This window comes from Rhinatrema bivittatum, chromosome 3 (assembly GCF_901001135.1).
Source record: "Rhinatrema bivittatum chromosome 3, aRhiBiv1.1, whole genome shotgun sequence".
NCBI classification, from domain to species: Eukaryota; Metazoa; Chordata; class Amphibia; order Gymnophiona; family Rhinatrematidae; genus Rhinatrema; species Rhinatrema bivittatum.
The window spans coordinates 3,550,160-3,565,939 of NC_042617.1; the positions used below are offsets into that span (position 1 = coordinate 3,550,160).

Sequence of the window (15,780 nt, forward strand, 5' to 3'; positions counted from 1 at the left end):
CTGATGCATGAAGCCTATCTGGCCAGTCAGGCCCGCTCGGGGGGCCCCTACAGGGCAGACCAGCCAAGCGACCCCCCCCCCCCCCCCCCCCCCGCTAATGTCCCCAAGAGACAGGATCCACAGGGGGCCATTTGAATTTGGAAGATTAGGGGGCCTGCTTCTCAGAGTGAAGCTGGTGACCCCCCCCCTCGGGGCCCGCAGCTCAAAATTCAGCGCAGACCCGCCTCTTCTCAGTGGAGACCAGGGTGAAGAGCCGGACAGGTCACTTCTTGTGGATGGAGATGATCCCAAAGTGGTGCATTTATTTCAGAGGGAGGACTTGGACCCTCTAATCCCTCATGTCCTGGTGGAGTTGGGTATTGCGGTCCCCCAGGATAATCCAAGTTAGGACACTGTGGATCCTGTCATGGCTGTCTTACGAGGTCTGGCGAAAACCTTTCCTTTTTACCATATGGTGCAACAGTAATGGTCCGGGAGTGGGATGTTCTGGAGTCGGGCTTGAGAATGGGGCTGGGCGATGGACAAGCTCTGTCCATTGCCAGAGGAGACTCTGGATCTGTTGAAGATGCCCAAGCTGAACACGTCGGTGTCAGCTGTCACTAAGAGAACCACTATCTTGGCTGCAGGGGTGGCGGTCCTTAAGGAGCTACAGGATTGGAAGCTCGAAGTGCATCTCAAGAGGATTTTTGAGGAGTCGGCCCTTGGCATTTGGGCCGCTATCTTCAGCAGCTTCGGGCGAGTCTCCGGTGGGTGCAGAGGCTGTTGAGCACTTAGGATTTCCCACCCCAGGAGTCAGTGCAGGCCGAGCGCTTGGAAGCGGCGGTGGCCTATGGAGCGGACGCCCTCTGTGATCTCCTTCGTACTTCCTCCCAGACAATTGTGTCAGCGGTCTCGGTGAGGCAGCTTCTCTGGCTTTGCAATTGGTCGGCGGATGTGTCCTCCAAAGCTCAGCTTAGTGTGATGCCCTTTAAGGGCAAGTTTCTCTTTGACGAAGACTTGGAGTGGCTGATCAAAATTTTAGGCAACAACAAGGTACACAAACTACCGGAGGACAAGCCTAAGGGAGTTAGGAGTTTTCTCCCCACCCGCTTTCGTTTTCGGGGGCAAAGGCGTTTCTGCCAGAGCAGGACACCAGGAGCAGGCTAGCAACAGCCCTTGGGGAGATCCCAATCCTGGTCCCAATCCTTTCGAGGGTGCAGAGCGAGCCGAGATGGGGCCCCTCGGCTCCAAGCTCTCTCAATGAGATACAGCCGACTCATTCCTCCATCCCATTGATAGGCAGCCGGCTGGCCCTTTTTCACGAGGAATGGGTGAAAATAACGTTGGACCAGTGGGTCCTAAGTGTCTTAGAACGTGGCTACGCTTTAGATTTTGCTCAGCCTCTGCGAGACTTGTTTATGGTTTCTCCATGCAGCTCCCCATTGAAGAAAGAGATCATTTGGAAAACAATCCAGTGTTTCCTCAGGGGGCCATTGTTCCTGTTACCCAGGAAGAATGGGGAACTGGCCGTTATTCCGTTTACTTCGAGGTGCCAAAGAAGGAAGGCTCTTTCCGCCTGATTCTGGATCTGAAGCAGGTGAACAAGACCCTCAGGGTCCCGCGTTTTTGGATGGAGACCTGTGTTTGGTCATAGCGGCTGTATGCCAATGGGAGTTTTTGATTTCTCTAGATCTGATGGAAGCGTAACTGCACATAGAGATCCACAGGGATCTCCAGAGGTTTCTCCTCTTCATGATCCTCGGAATGCATTTCCAGTTCTGTGCTCCCCCCTTCAATCTGGCTACAGCTCTGCGCACATTCACCAAGGTGGTGGTGGTAGTGGCAGCGGCCCTCCGGCGGGAGGGAGTGCTAATTCACCCGTATCAGGACGACTGGCTCATCTGCGTGAAGTCAGAGGAGCTCTGCAAGCAAGTGGTGGACAAGGTCTTGTTCCTTTTGAGGTCCCTCAGTTGGGTCATCAACCAGTCCAAGAGCCATCTTCATCCTTCTCAAGTTCTGGATTTCCTAGGAGCACGATTCGTTACCCGTGTGGGGCAAGGTCTTCCTAGTGGAGGAACGAATCAGCAAGTTGCAGTCTCAAGTTCAACATGTATTGACCGGTTCGCTGCCCAGGATCTGAGCCCTTAAGGTTCTTGACTCCATGGCGTCCACTCTGGAGTTGGTCCCATGGGTGTTTGTTCATATGAGACCCTTACATACAGCGTTCGTTGCTATCCTGTTGGGTCCTGATGTTAGAGGAGTTCCAGGTGGCCTTTACCACTCACAGAGTCTGCCAGTCCAGTCTTGGTTGGTGGCATGTCCGAGAACAGTTGAGGCATGGATTGGACCTTGAGGTGCCTCAGTGGGTGATAGTGACCACGGACACAAGCCTGTCCGGTTGGGTGGTGGTGTGCCAGTCCCAGTCAGTCTAGGGCCAATGGTTGAAGGAGGAGACACAGTGGTCCATCAGTCGCCTAGAGACCAGAGTGGTATATCTCAACCAGACAGTACAGGTTCTATTGGACAGTGCGACGACAGTAGCCTACATCAACCGTCAAGGCGGAACCAAAAGTCATCAGGTAGCTCTGGAAGCGGAGCAGCTGATGTCCTGGCTGGCGGCATCACACATAGCGGGGACCGACAATGTGCAAGCAGATTTTCTGAGCTGCCAAAGGCTAGACCCCGGAGAGTAGAAGCTGTCATTGGAAGCTATGACCCTCATCTCGCGCAGTAGAGGCTCTCCTCATCTGGATTTGATGGCGACTCAAACAAATGCTAAGGCACCTTGTTTCTTGAATCGCAGAAGAGAACACGGAGCGGAAGGTGTTGATGCCCTAGTACTCCCATGGCCGCACGAGGTTCTGCTTTATGTGTTCCCACAGTGGCCACTGATAGGGAAACTTCTCAGGAGGATAGAAGTTCACCCAGGGAAGGGAGTGCCCCCAGAGGCCCTGATTCGCCAACCTAGTCAACCCTACGACTGAGTCATCTTTCTAACCTGCTGCTTCAAGGCCCTATATTTTTCGACCAGGCGGATTGCTTTTGTCCAGCGGCCTGGCTTTTGAAAGGAAGCAGTTAAAGAAGAAAGGCTATTCAGAGGATGCTATTACCACCCTGCTTCGAGCCCAGATGACCTCTACTACTTTAACTTACGTCCGAGTCTGGAAGGCCTTTCAATCTTGGTGTCACGAGCAGGGAATCCTTCCTCGACAGTCCTTGGTGGTGCAGATTTTAGCTTTCTTATTTATTTTATTTTATTTATTTAACACTTTTCTATACCGACATTCATGAAGCATATCATATCATATCGGTTCACATAGAATAATGAGGAAAGCTACAGATAGAGATAAGTTACAATGAACAAGGGTTACTGGATCTTGGTAGATGGAAAGAGAAGATAACAAGAGCAGCCTAAAAGGAGGGTGGGGAAACCGGAATTAACATAGTATGGGAAGGTATTGGCTAAAGTATCAGGAAACAATAGATTGATAAACTATATAACATAAATAGCTGCTGCATGATTGGGAGCTAACGATAATAGGGGTGCGGGAGATGGGTTGTGAGTGGGAGTAGGGAGAAGGGAGATGTGTTATGGAAAGGCTTGTTTGAACAACCAGGTCTTTAGTTTTTTTTTTTAAAGGTCAAGGGGCAGGGTTCCTGGCGTAACTCCGGAGGTGTGGAGTTCCATAGAGATGGCCCTGCTAAGGTGAAGGCGCTTTCTTGCAGAAAGGCCTCAGCAAAGCATTGTCTTTTAATTCCCTTCAGGTGCAGGTTGCGGCCTTGGGATGCCTGAGAGGCAAAGTTCATGGGGCACCGCCAGCGGCGCATCCAGATGTGGTATCTTTCCTCCGAGGGGCGAAAGACTTGAATCCCCTCGTTTGGCCAGTTTGTCCGTCTTGGAGCCTTAACTTGGTGCTCTGAGCCTTGTGCGAAGCCTCCTTTGAGCCCCTTAAGAAGTGCACCTTGAAGGATTTAACTCTGAACACGGTGTGTTTGGTGGTGATCTCCTCAGCTCGGAGGGTGTCGGAGCTCCAAGCCCTTATGTGCAGGGTCCTTTTTTCAATACCTCGAGGTTACTAATGCCTTTCGGGTCTCCGATCATCTTTTTGTTCTCTGGAGCGGCGCTAAGAAGGAGCACAAAATGTCAAAAGCGTCCGCAGCTTATTGGTTGAAAGAGGCTATTGCTTGCACTTATATTTGTCGCGGATGTTCTATCCCTGAAGGTTTGGAAGCAGCTTCTCAGGCAGAGTGTCAATTGGTTTCCCCACAAGAAATCTGCAGGGAAGTCCTTACACACCTTTGCCAAACACTATGGTTTGGACGTGCAGGCGCCAGAAGCTGCCAGTTCTGGAGCAGTGCCATTCGAGCGGGACTCTCCAGGTCCCACCCCAGATAGGGCAGCTTGGGTACATCCCAGCTTTCTGGACTGATCCGGGTAGGTACAGGGAAAGGAACATTGGTTCTTACCTGCTAAATTTCCTTCCTGTAGAACCACGGATCAGCCCTTTTTTTTCCGTTTGGGGATGGTTCTTGGCAGAGTCCGCTTGATCTGTCTTACTGACATTCTCTTTTTTCCAGCTCCACCACAGGATCCATTCTTCTTATCCTGCTCACAGGATTCTCACATGTGCATAGTTAACAATTAACAGTCAAAGCATGTTGTATCCAAACCAAGACTTTGTATATGTAGGATAGATACTGGGTGCAGAGAAGTGATTTTTTTTGTTTTTGTTGTAAATCCTGCCTTCTCATGTGGCTGAACTCTTCCTGCCCCACAGGCAGCTCTTCCTCTTGGTTGCTAGTGAAGATTCCAGTTATATGCCGGCTCGCATCATAGTCCTGGGTGGGGAGAATTCATCGAGCATCAAGACTGAGCTGAACACGGTGAGTGACTCACAGACGACAAGCTACCATTGATTAGAGAGCAAGACACAGTGAGTAATACACATTCGGTAAAGTACCATCAATTAGAGGATGGCACATGGTGAGAGATGTATCACAAGCTGCCATTAGTTAGAGAGGCAGACATGATAAACATGCACATGAAACAAGCTGGTATTGGTCACGGAAAGAGCCAACCATGGTTAGTAATACCCAAGAAACAACCAGAGAGCCACAGACAGTAGTGCCCAAGGCACAAGTAACATAATAGATGATGTTAAATGAAGACAAATTGACTCATCCAGCAACAAGCAGGGGGAGACAGGATTCTACCTCCTGTGTCAGGAGGCTGTTCAGACGTGGGCTAGGACCATTTCTCAAGGGATGATTCTCAGGGCCGCGTATCTGGCTGCTGTGTAGAATGTCCTGGGGAAAGGTGTCAGTCCTTAGAACCCCACAAATGGTTCTTGGACCGAGGAAGGGGAAGCAAATCAGACATTCTACCAATGGGGCACACCTGCAGTGCATCTGCTTGCATTCTCCTAGAACAGGAAGGTCCCACTTTTCTGTTCCGGAAAGAGGGTACAGAACAAACATGTTTAAACATGGGTGCATGTTTAAAATCATGAGAGGTCTAGAACGGGTAGATGTATACTTATCGAGGCTTCCGTCTCAAGTGCTTCTCGCGGTGATCGCATCTAAGCAGACGCGATCACCGCGAGAAGCACTTGAGACGGAAGCCTCGATAAGTATTGACAACTACACAGCGGGTCACCTCATAAAACGGGGAAATAAGGGGATTTTTTAGAAAAATAAAAAAACAAAAGAATAAAGAATCTGCATTGAATTCAGGATAATAAAGATTAATAGACGGGGCTACAGAGAAGGACATCCATAAAATTGGCTGTCCTTGAACAAGAGCCGCCGTACATAAGCAATACCAGCACACAAGTGTCCCTTGTATTGGTATCTGTTACAGAATTAATTGCATCAGTAGCATGGGATCTTCTTAGTGTTTGGGTAATTGCCAGGTTCTTATGGCCTGGATTGGCCACTGTTGGAAACAGGATGCTGGGCTTGATGGACCCTTGGTCTGACCCAGTATGACATATTCTTATGTTCTTATGTTGTTACTAAGTTTAAAACTGCCCTGTCTCAGTGGAAATTGTAGAACTTTTCTCCTGTTACACTGAAGGATACCTTATCAGATGTGCCTGTTTACATGTTCCTGGGTCAATAGAAGCAAAGGAGACAAAGAGACATTCCTGTACGTACCCGGATCAGTCCAGACTCCTCGGTTTATTCATTCCTGCCAGCAGATGGAGACAGAGAAAAGCCTCGCTGACACTGCTTGATAAGCTCTGGTGCCACTTGCAGTAGCTCAGTATTTCTCTGTCTCCAGACTGCATAAACTTGCAGTCTCTCTTTTTTTTTTTACCTTTTTCCATTTTTTTGACTTTTTTCTCTTTTGGGTGAGCATTCCTCCCAGGGGATTGGTTCCTGTGAGGAACCTTTCCTGTTCGGTTGAGGTGGACGAGCTGACAGTCAGTGCTCGCTCCAAGTTGATCCATGGGGTGTAAATCTGGTGGTCCAGATCCCTCCCTCATGAGGCCGTTCTGGCGGCTTTAAGCTCCTTTTCTCTTCAGGTTTTTTTTGTTTTGTTTTTGTTTCTCGCTTCTTTGTGGCTGATCTGAGCTGGACAGCTCCCTTCAGCCTTAGGAGAGGGACTCCCCTATTATTTTTTTTTTACTTTTTTTGTAAAGTTTGTTTAAAAAAAAAAAAAGAAGCTCAGGAGTGGCTGAGTGGTAAGGCTCTGGGGCGGGTTCCTCCCCCCCCCGTTTTGGCGTTTCGGGCCAGTGTTTTCTTTTTTTTTTCTTTTTTGCTATTTTTGTTTTTTTCCCAGTCCCGGGGGTGAATGGTTCGCGGCTCGCCTTGCCACTCGTGCGGTGCTGTCCCGGCACGTCTTGGCAGGGCAGGCTTCTATTCAGCATGCGTTTCGGGAGGGGAAGGGCTCTCCTTCCTCCCTATGCCTCCGAAACGGAGGAGGATGCAGAGGTGCGCGTCAGCCACAGTCGGGCCCGACTTTGATGTCGCCGAGGGTGCCAGGGCTGCCGGCTTTGCGTGGCAGGAGCAGCGGCCATTTTGTCTTCGGACTCACGCGTGCCACCATCTTTGGAGGGGGAGGGTGATCTCCCTCTGCGGCTCTCCCCGGTCCACCCGAGTCCCTTACAAGGGCAGGGGGTTTCAGTGGGGACAAATAGGCAGGAGAATTTGCCGCTGGGGCCTGGAGGAGACCAGGTCTCTACCTTGCCTGCGTCTGCGCTAACTTTTTCACCAGATTTTATCCTCCTGCTTCACCACGCTTATCTGGCTCAGCAGGAGGGTACGGGTGCCCCTCAGTTCTCTCAGACAGCTCGGGGTCAGCAGGAGGGTACGGGTGCCCCTCAGTTCCCTCAGACAGCTCGGGGTCAGCAGGAGGGTACGGGTGCCCCTCAGTTCCCTCAGACAGCTCGGGGTCAGCAGGAGGGTACGGGTGCCCCTCAGTTCCCCCAGACAGCTCGGGGTCCAGGCCTGCCATCTTTGGGGCGGGGCCCAATCGGTCGAGAGAATCCAGACCCTCGGGGGTTCCGGTCCTTTGGTGAAAGTGTCTTGCGAGCGGGACTTGCGAGCGGGACTCTCCAGGTCCTATCCTCTGTAGGAAGCTTTGGTACATCCCAGGAGTCTGGACTGATCCTGGTACGTACAGGGAAAGGAGAATTGGTTCTTACCTGATAATTTTCGTTCCTGTAGTACCACGGATCAGTTGAGAACCCACCTGGATTGGAGGGGGAGAGTCTTCCGCTCAGCTATAATCCTTTCAGCATACTTCTTTTCTTTGTTTGTTCAAATGGTTTACTGGTTTTTATCAATTTTTATTAAGCTTTTTATTTATTTATTTATAGTTTTTTTATTATACCGCAGCTCATCAAAGATATCACGTCTGTGTACAATGAACAGGAATTACGCGGAGCGTTATACATTTAACAGGATTAAATAAGCATTATACATTTAACAAAGTAAGAATATATATATTTGAACATAAAACAAGTAGAATCTTTTAAACCAGAACTATCATTAGGATTTAACTGAGCTGAGTTAAACAGAGCTGGAAAGTAAAGGGATTTTAGGAAATTAGGTAAGAGGTTTAGGGACAGGTTAGGAGGAGATGGAGTTTATATTAGGAGTGATAAGAGAGGGGAGAAAGCGCTTCAGGTGCAATTAAGAGCAAAGTATGGAATGGTATTACAGTAAGGACATAAAAAAGGGGGGAAATTAGAGATAGTGTAGAGAAAGGGGTGTTTGGCTTGGGTACAGATCAATACTGAGCTACTTGCAGGGGCACCAGGGTTTTCAAGCAGTGTCAGCGAGGCTTTCTCTGTCTCCATCTGCTGGCAGGGATGAATAAACAATTGTCCACATTACCTTGAGGAGAACAACATACTCTCCCCCTTCCAGTTCGGATTCAGAAAAATCTCAAACACTGAAGCATTACTTTCATCTCTATCCGACACCATCCTCCTCAACCTGGAAAGAAAACAACCTTACCCTTCTCGCCCTTCTCGACTTATCCGCCGCCCTTCGATACGGTCAATCATTCCATTCTACTGGAACGCTTATCAGATATCGGCATTCAAGGAGAGGCACATGGTTGGTTTAAATCGTTCCTTGAAAATAGATTCTACAAGGTCAGAATAATAATAAAGAATCTCTCCCAATCATATCAAACCTGGAGTCCCACAAGGATCATCCCTCTCCCCCATGCTTTTTAACATTTATCTGCTGCCTCTCTGTCATCTACTCTCTGACCTCAAACTAAAATACTACATATTCGCTGATGACGTTCAAATCCTTCTTCAATCACCGAATCCTTGCAAAAAACCTGGGCACACTGGAAACTGCTGTTTACAATCCATCACGAGCCTGCTTACCAGCCTGAACCTTATCCTTAACTCAAATAAGACCGAAATCCTCATCATCTCTCCAGATGAAAAACATAATCTACTCAATCCACAAAGCGCTACCCAATTCGCTAAAACATTCATCAACCACTCCTCTTCTGTCAGAGACCTTGGGGTTCGGCTTGACAACCTATTCAACTTAAAATCGTTCGTCCACAACACAACCAAAGAATGCTTTTTCAAACTCCAAGTTCTCAAAAATCTGAAACCTCTCCTGCATTTCAGTGACTTCCGCTTAGTAGTTCAGTCTATCATCCTTAAAAAGTTAGACTACTGCAATTCTCTTCTCCTAGGCCTCCCTGCAATAACTACCAAACCCTTACCAGATGGTCCAGAATGCTGCGCAAGGGTTACTCACTAACTCAAACAAAAGAGCTCACCATCACACCCATACTACACGGCCTTCACTGGCTTCCCATAAATTCAGGATCACCTTCCAAAACATTGATGATCATCCACAAGGACATTCACGGCATCGCCCATCTCAAACTAAGCTCTCAACTCCACACACACACATCTGCCAGACCAATCAGAAACGCCTATAAAGGATCTCTATACGCACCACCGGTCAAAACTACTTTAAGAAAACGCGCTATTTCCACAGCTGGGCCCACCCTTGGAACTCGCTACCTCCGGAGCTTCGCCAAGAACCCTGTCTCCAAACATTCAAGAAACACCTCAAAACATGGCTCTTCAGACAAGCCTTCCCAGAGTCTCAAGAACACTCTGACACTGGTCAAAGGACATAACAGGTCATCAGTGAGACACTGGTCAAAGGACATATCAGGACATTAGGGAGATACATGATCGTCCTCAATTTCCCTAGCTTATTCCCTTGATCATGACTTATAGCCTCTCATCCCTCCCCTCTTCTTCCTCTTCCTGCCCCCTTCCCTCAGCCTGATCCTCTTAGCTCCCTCTTTCCTCATTGCTACCCTATTCCTTTGGGTCCCCCGCCATGCATTATTTACTCCTCAGACTCATAGAGATACTCTACTAGTCGTTTTATTTTATGTAACGCCTACAACCACTGTTTTTTGCTGCTCTATTTATTTGTTATTCTTTGACGAATTGTTCTGTTTATAGTTGTTTATTTATTTGACGACTTGTTCAATGTTCTATGTAACGCCTCAGCCGCGATTGTTCTGTTTAAATGGAAACCGATATGATTTGATATCTTTTTCAAGAATGTCGGTATACAAAAATTCTAAATAAATAAATAATAAACCCAGGAGTCTGGACTGATCTGTGGTACTACAGGAACGAAAATTAGCAGGTAAGAACCAATTTTCCTATATGACTTAAGCTCCTAAACCAGTGTCATGGATGAGCCAAGGTGAGTCCATAGGTCAGAGAAAAATGATACTGGCAAGATAGCTTGACATACAAAAGTGGCAGGAACCCTGCCGAAGTAATGGGGAGGGGGAGAAAAGGCCTGCAGTGCGGCAAAGACCCTCCACCCAGGGTTATGTGTGAGCTTATGCATATTCATCAGATGGGAATTATAAGATGGGGGGCGCAAAAGAAGAAGAAAGGAGGCACAAACCCTGAACGCAAACCCTGGGAGAAAAAACCAGAGAGCACATCAGGTGCAGAGAGTAGGACGGAGTCTGAGACGGTGAGGGGCAAAGCAAGGCCAGAGAGCCGACCAGTTAAAAGAGCCAGAAGCAAGACTCCTTCCGGGACCGCCTGCCAGCTCTGCCAGTACCAGAACCTGAAGTCTGTCTCCTTCTGGTACCACCTGCCCGCTCTCTGCCGGGTACCAGAGCCAGAAGCCTGGTTCCTTCCTAGGCTGCCTACCCGCAATGCCAGTACCAGAGACAGAAGTTGTCTCCTTCCGGGACCCTCTTGCTCGCTCTGCCTGTACCAGAGCCCAGGATGCAAGCCTCTCCCCTGCCCACATTTTCCAGCCCTCCAGTCGGAGCCTGCTTCAGAGGTGAACAGAGGTATCGCCTGAAGCCTAGACCAAGAGTAAGTAAGTTAGCCATAAGTGATAATATATTAAGCAGGCTAAGGTTTATGGCATGTGTGAAATCACCATGGTACAGAACTTTCTTTAGGGAAAACTGATGCTTAGTGACTAGGATGTTAGAGATAGGAATTGTTGTTATTTTCTAAATGGTATATCCTGCCAAATCTGATAAATAAGTCTATTTCTGAGGAGAATATGCTGTGTCTTTTCCTGACTTAGGATCGCAAGTAAGGTGGGAGGGCAGCTGGCAGTGTCTCGTAGCATAATCTGCCACAACAACTATGAGAGAACTCAAAGAATGGGTAGTGTCTCGTAGCAGACAGATCCCTGTACCCCTAAACCTGCTTACACCATGTAGAAGGTAAACCCATCTCCATACAGCTTTTAGTTGTCCGGTTTATGCAGGGCCTCCTCTATCTGAAGCCACCCATCAGACCTCTCACTGTGTCTTGGGACTTCATTGTGGTTCTATCCCAGCTGATGAAAGCTCCCTTTGAGTCTCTGCAGTTCTGTGAACTGAAGTAGCTGACCTGGAAGGTTGTATTTTTGGTGGTGGTCACTTCAGCGCTCAGGGTCAGTGAGCTCCAAGCTGTAGTAATTTATCCATCTTATTCTAAGCTTTATCATGATAGGATGGTTTTGTGCACCCATTCGAAGTTCTCGCCTAAGCTGTTGTCAAAATTCTGTAAACTGGAGATTGCTGTTGTCAAACAGAGTTATCTAATTGGCTAGCAGATTGCATCTCCTCCTTTTATGCTCAGGTGGATTTGAATCTAGTGGGCCATGTCAAGGCTTACTGTATTTGAGCCATGGCAAGCATTGGTGGCTCATCTGCAATCAGTCCCCATGGAGAAGACCCGCAAGACTAAAACATGGAGTTCTCTGTACTCATTCATATCCCTGTTTGGGCAGAGATGGCTGACATGACAGTAGGTTTGGCAACACTGTCCTACAGAATTTGTTTGAAATGTAGTTCCTGTTCGTACTCCAGATATGATATGTACCGATATGATGTACCCACGAATACCGGTGGAGACAGAAAAAAAGGAAAGTTTTAGTGACGATGTGCTACTTAAGTCAGTGTGCCACCCGCAGACCCTCAGCATTTCTCTGTCTTCAGCAGCTGGTAGAGGTGTAAAACCTGCAGTCTGGAATTTTGAGTAAAAAAATGTAAAAAGATTAGATGGTGTACTCCCTGGGGTGTTAGGTTCCATTAAGGGCCATCCCCTAGGTAGAGTGGCTGAGCAGGGGGTTTGTGACCCTTGCTTGCCTCAGCATGACGACTGTGGAGACTTGTACAGCCAGTGGTCTGGCTCCCTCCTGGTCATCCACGCAGCCTTCGCTCACTTCTCCTGGGCTCTCTATTGGCAAAGGGAAGTATTGCCGACTGTTTTAATTCTTAGAAAAATTTAAAAAAAAAGAGTAGGCTAGGGGGCCTGGTGGAAGTACTTAAGCGGCTTGGGGAGCCCAGCTGACTGTGACTGCAGCTGCTTCTCTGTCTGTGGGGGAGTCTGGGGATCGGCTCCGCGGGATTGTTCCCCTGATCAGTGGTGGGCTGCAGGCGCACAGGAAAACAGCGTGTGAGCACACAGAAAGCGGCATGGTGATGGCCGCAGACCATGGCAAGCATGGCCGCTCAGGAGGACAAAAGACGTCTCATCTCTTCTCGGCGGGTCTGTGTGGCAGATTCCATTCTGAAGGTGAAGGGAGTGCCATGGGGACCGTGTCAGAGAAGAGAAAGTCGGCCAAGGCTGCTGCTGCTAATAAGGCCTCCATCTCCTGCAGCTTGGGAATGGTCATTTTAGAATCAGCAAGGCCTGGTCTACCGCAGGTCGCAGGAGGGGAAAGAAGCAATATTTCCGGACTGCAGTTACTGCTTCTCAGGCAGCAGCAGTGAAAACCCCGTAGCCCAAGGGAGACTTTGCCCCTGTTCTTAAAAGCTAAGCCGTCTATCAGTAATGAATGGATACAGTGACTGATCAAAGTAAGTGAATGGCAGCCATTTTTAAGCCCTCTTGGGCAGAAGGACATAAGCAGGGAAGCCTTTCTAACCCACTGAACCTGACGCCATTGTAAATGGCGCGCCACGTGTGAAGGGCCTTTACCCTCAGTGGTTCCTGTTTTTGCTGAAGTAGGGCTTGGAGGAGCTTGCCACGAGGAGCTGTGGTGGCCATTTGGATGCTCCTGATGGTGAAGAAGAGCACAGGGAGGCCTCCCCAGACCCACCAGTTTCGTGATGGTGGAAGGCAGTTGGTGAACACTGATCTAGCAGAAGTCTGTAAAGCTCTGCTTTTCAGATCCAGATTATGCTAGGTCCCGGAGGAGCTTTTGGGCACTGAGGTCATTTTGTGGATGCACAAACCATTTTATTAAAAAAAAGAAAAAAAGTGGCAAACTCATTCTTCTTAGTCTTGAGCACTGTGCACTTCTTTGTGGGCTTCCTCCCATCTGGCGCGAAGTGTTGAACAGAGGTGGATTTTGAGCAGAATTGGTTGCCTGTAGTTCACAAATCTCTGGGGGAGGGACTGGTGTTATTTTGGCAGGATAGGGAGGCAGGCAGAGATCTTCTGAAAGAAGAAGAAACCTTGGGCAAGCACAGCATGCCCCAACCCGAGCTTCCAGTTCAGGGGTGTGGTGGAAAGATCCTTGCAGATGAAGGTCCCCTTTCTAGATCTGATGGATGGCGAGATACAGGTAGCTCGCAGGCTGCAGTTCTCTTGACTGGCCTTTCCTGGAGGGAGACCTAAGGGAATGGGTCTAGAGTTCTTTCTGACTCCTTTGTGTCTTGGCAGAACAAGGCCACATGTCTCCACCACTGAGGAGGTTACTCCTAAGCTCTGGAAGCCAGTGGTTTTGAATCATGAGATTGGTGGGTTGGTTTCTGCATCACGCCTCAGATGTCTATGCACTGGGAATGTGAATGGTTGTTCGGGAGGGATCCCCCTCTTCTCCGAAGCTGTAAAATGTTTCTTGTTGCCTGGTTTATGTGCAGATGGGGAAGCATGCTGTTGGAGGCTAACCCTTGCTATAGTTACATAATGTTAGATTCTCTATTAGGAGTTACCACCCAGAAAAGAGATCTAGGCATCATAGTGGATAATATATTGAAATCGTCGGCATTCGTGTATATGTGGCTGCTTCAGAGGGCGCTTCTGTCTTGCGGGAACTCTCTGGCAGAGGAGTTCCAACTGCAACTACCACGGAGAGAGAAATGCAGATCCAGTCTCTCCTGGAGACTTTCTTCTGCAACTTTGGAGCTGGACGCAGAGTTGGGGATCATAGATTGGGTGGTAATGTCCACCAATTCCAGTCTGAAAGACTGGAGGGATCCATTTTCCAGGCATGTGGCACAGAGCTAGTGGTCAGTGACAGAGGCATCATAGCCTATCATTTGTTGGAAATAAGGATGTTTAACAAGGCGTTTCTTTCCTTTCTCCCATGGTTGTGCGATTGAGCAGTGAACGTCCCATCTGATAATGCGACGATGATAGATTATATCAACCAACAAGGGGTGACCTGGAATCTTTGGCTCCTGGATATTCCAAGAGATTGTGTCTGCTGGGTGGGGCAACACCTGGGTAATGCTGGCAGCCTCTGTGTTGCTAGAGTGAACAACATTCAGGCAGCTTTTTTCGTCAACAGGTACTGGACTCCAAAATATGGGAGCTGGAAGAGGAGGAAATGGCTCTTTTGCTCCAGGTGGGACAGGACTTGAAGGCATCGAAAAAGAACTCTAAAGCGTCCAGAGTTTTCAGTCGCAGGTGAGAGGGTTCGAGGCAGAAAGATTCAGTGCTCTTTTCTTCCTGTGGTCACGCAGAATTCTGTTGTACCTCTTCCCTCCTCAGTCACTGATTAGAGAGGGTGCTAAGAAATATTGAGGCTCATCTAGGGGACAGTGGTCCTCATGGTTCTGGAATGGCTGCATCGCCCATGGCTTGCGGACTTGGTAAATCTGTCGGTGGATGATCCTCTAAGGCTCAGGCATCTAGCCAAGTATCTCATCGAAGACCAATCATCTTGGTTCAGGATGCTCGGTTTGTATCGTAGCTTGGTCTGTGAAAGGAAGCGTTGGTGGTTGAGAGACTTTTCAGAAGACGTTTTTGCCACCTGGTGCCTCAGACAGGGTATTGTACCCTTTTGTGTGTCAGGGTTTCACGTTCTGCTTTTCAAGAATGATGTAGTGCAAGAGCTTGCATCCAGCTCCATAATAGGCCAGATGGCAGCTTTGGCCGGTACAGAGGTAAGGTAGACTGGCATCGATTCCAGCTGTATTCGTTTTCTTCAGGGGGTGCAGCATTTGCGGCCTCTGGGGAGACACCTGTTCCCCTCGTGGAACTTTAATCACTATGGTCCTCTGTTCAAGCCGGAGATTAAGGCTGCTGGAATTTTTTTTTTTCTCATTTCAGAGTTTGGATTTTATTTGTTTGCATATGAGGGAGCTTCGCTTGTTGGAGGTCTGCAGTGTACTTTTGTGATACTTGAAGGTCACCAGCAGTTCTCGGGGGTCTGATCACTTTTTTGTTCACTTGAGGGAAGGAATAAAGCGAGTAAAGTTTCTAAAGCCATCACTGCTTGCATGCTAAAGGAGGCCCATTGTCTCGGCTTAGGGTCGCAGAGGGCTTTCGATTTCCAAAAGATTTTGGGCCCTTTGTTGAGGGTCAGTTGGTATCCCCACAGGAAATCTGGAAGCGATTTGGTGTTCTCTACACTCTGGCACAAGGCACCACCGAGTGGATGTTGGGGCACTGGGAGTGACTGGATTTGGGGGAGAGTGTTTAAGAGTGGGTCTTTCAGATTCCTGCCCACTTTGGGGGAGTTTGGGTACATCCCATGCGTCTGGACTGATCTGGGGTATGACCAGGAAAGGAAAATTGGTTCTCATTTGCTAATTTTCATTCCTGGAATACCCCAGATCAGTCCAGAGCCCCGCCCTCTCTGAATGACGGCTGC

At 48.7% G+C, this 15,780-nt stretch overlaps 1 protein-coding gene across 1 annotated transcript in view; it reads left to right on the forward strand.

Annotated features, from left to right (window-relative positions):
* The window catches only part of LOC115086658 (cullin-9-like), a 582,584-nt gene that overhangs the window by 275,614 nt on the left and 291,190 nt on the right, over positions 1–15,780 (forward strand). Inside the window, exon 17 of the mRNA XM_029592817.1 lies at positions 4,758–4,863. Within this exon, the coding sequence (XP_029448677.1) occupies positions 4,758–4,863 (106 nt within the window). The remainder of the gene's footprint in view (positions 1–4,757; positions 4,864–15,780) is intronic.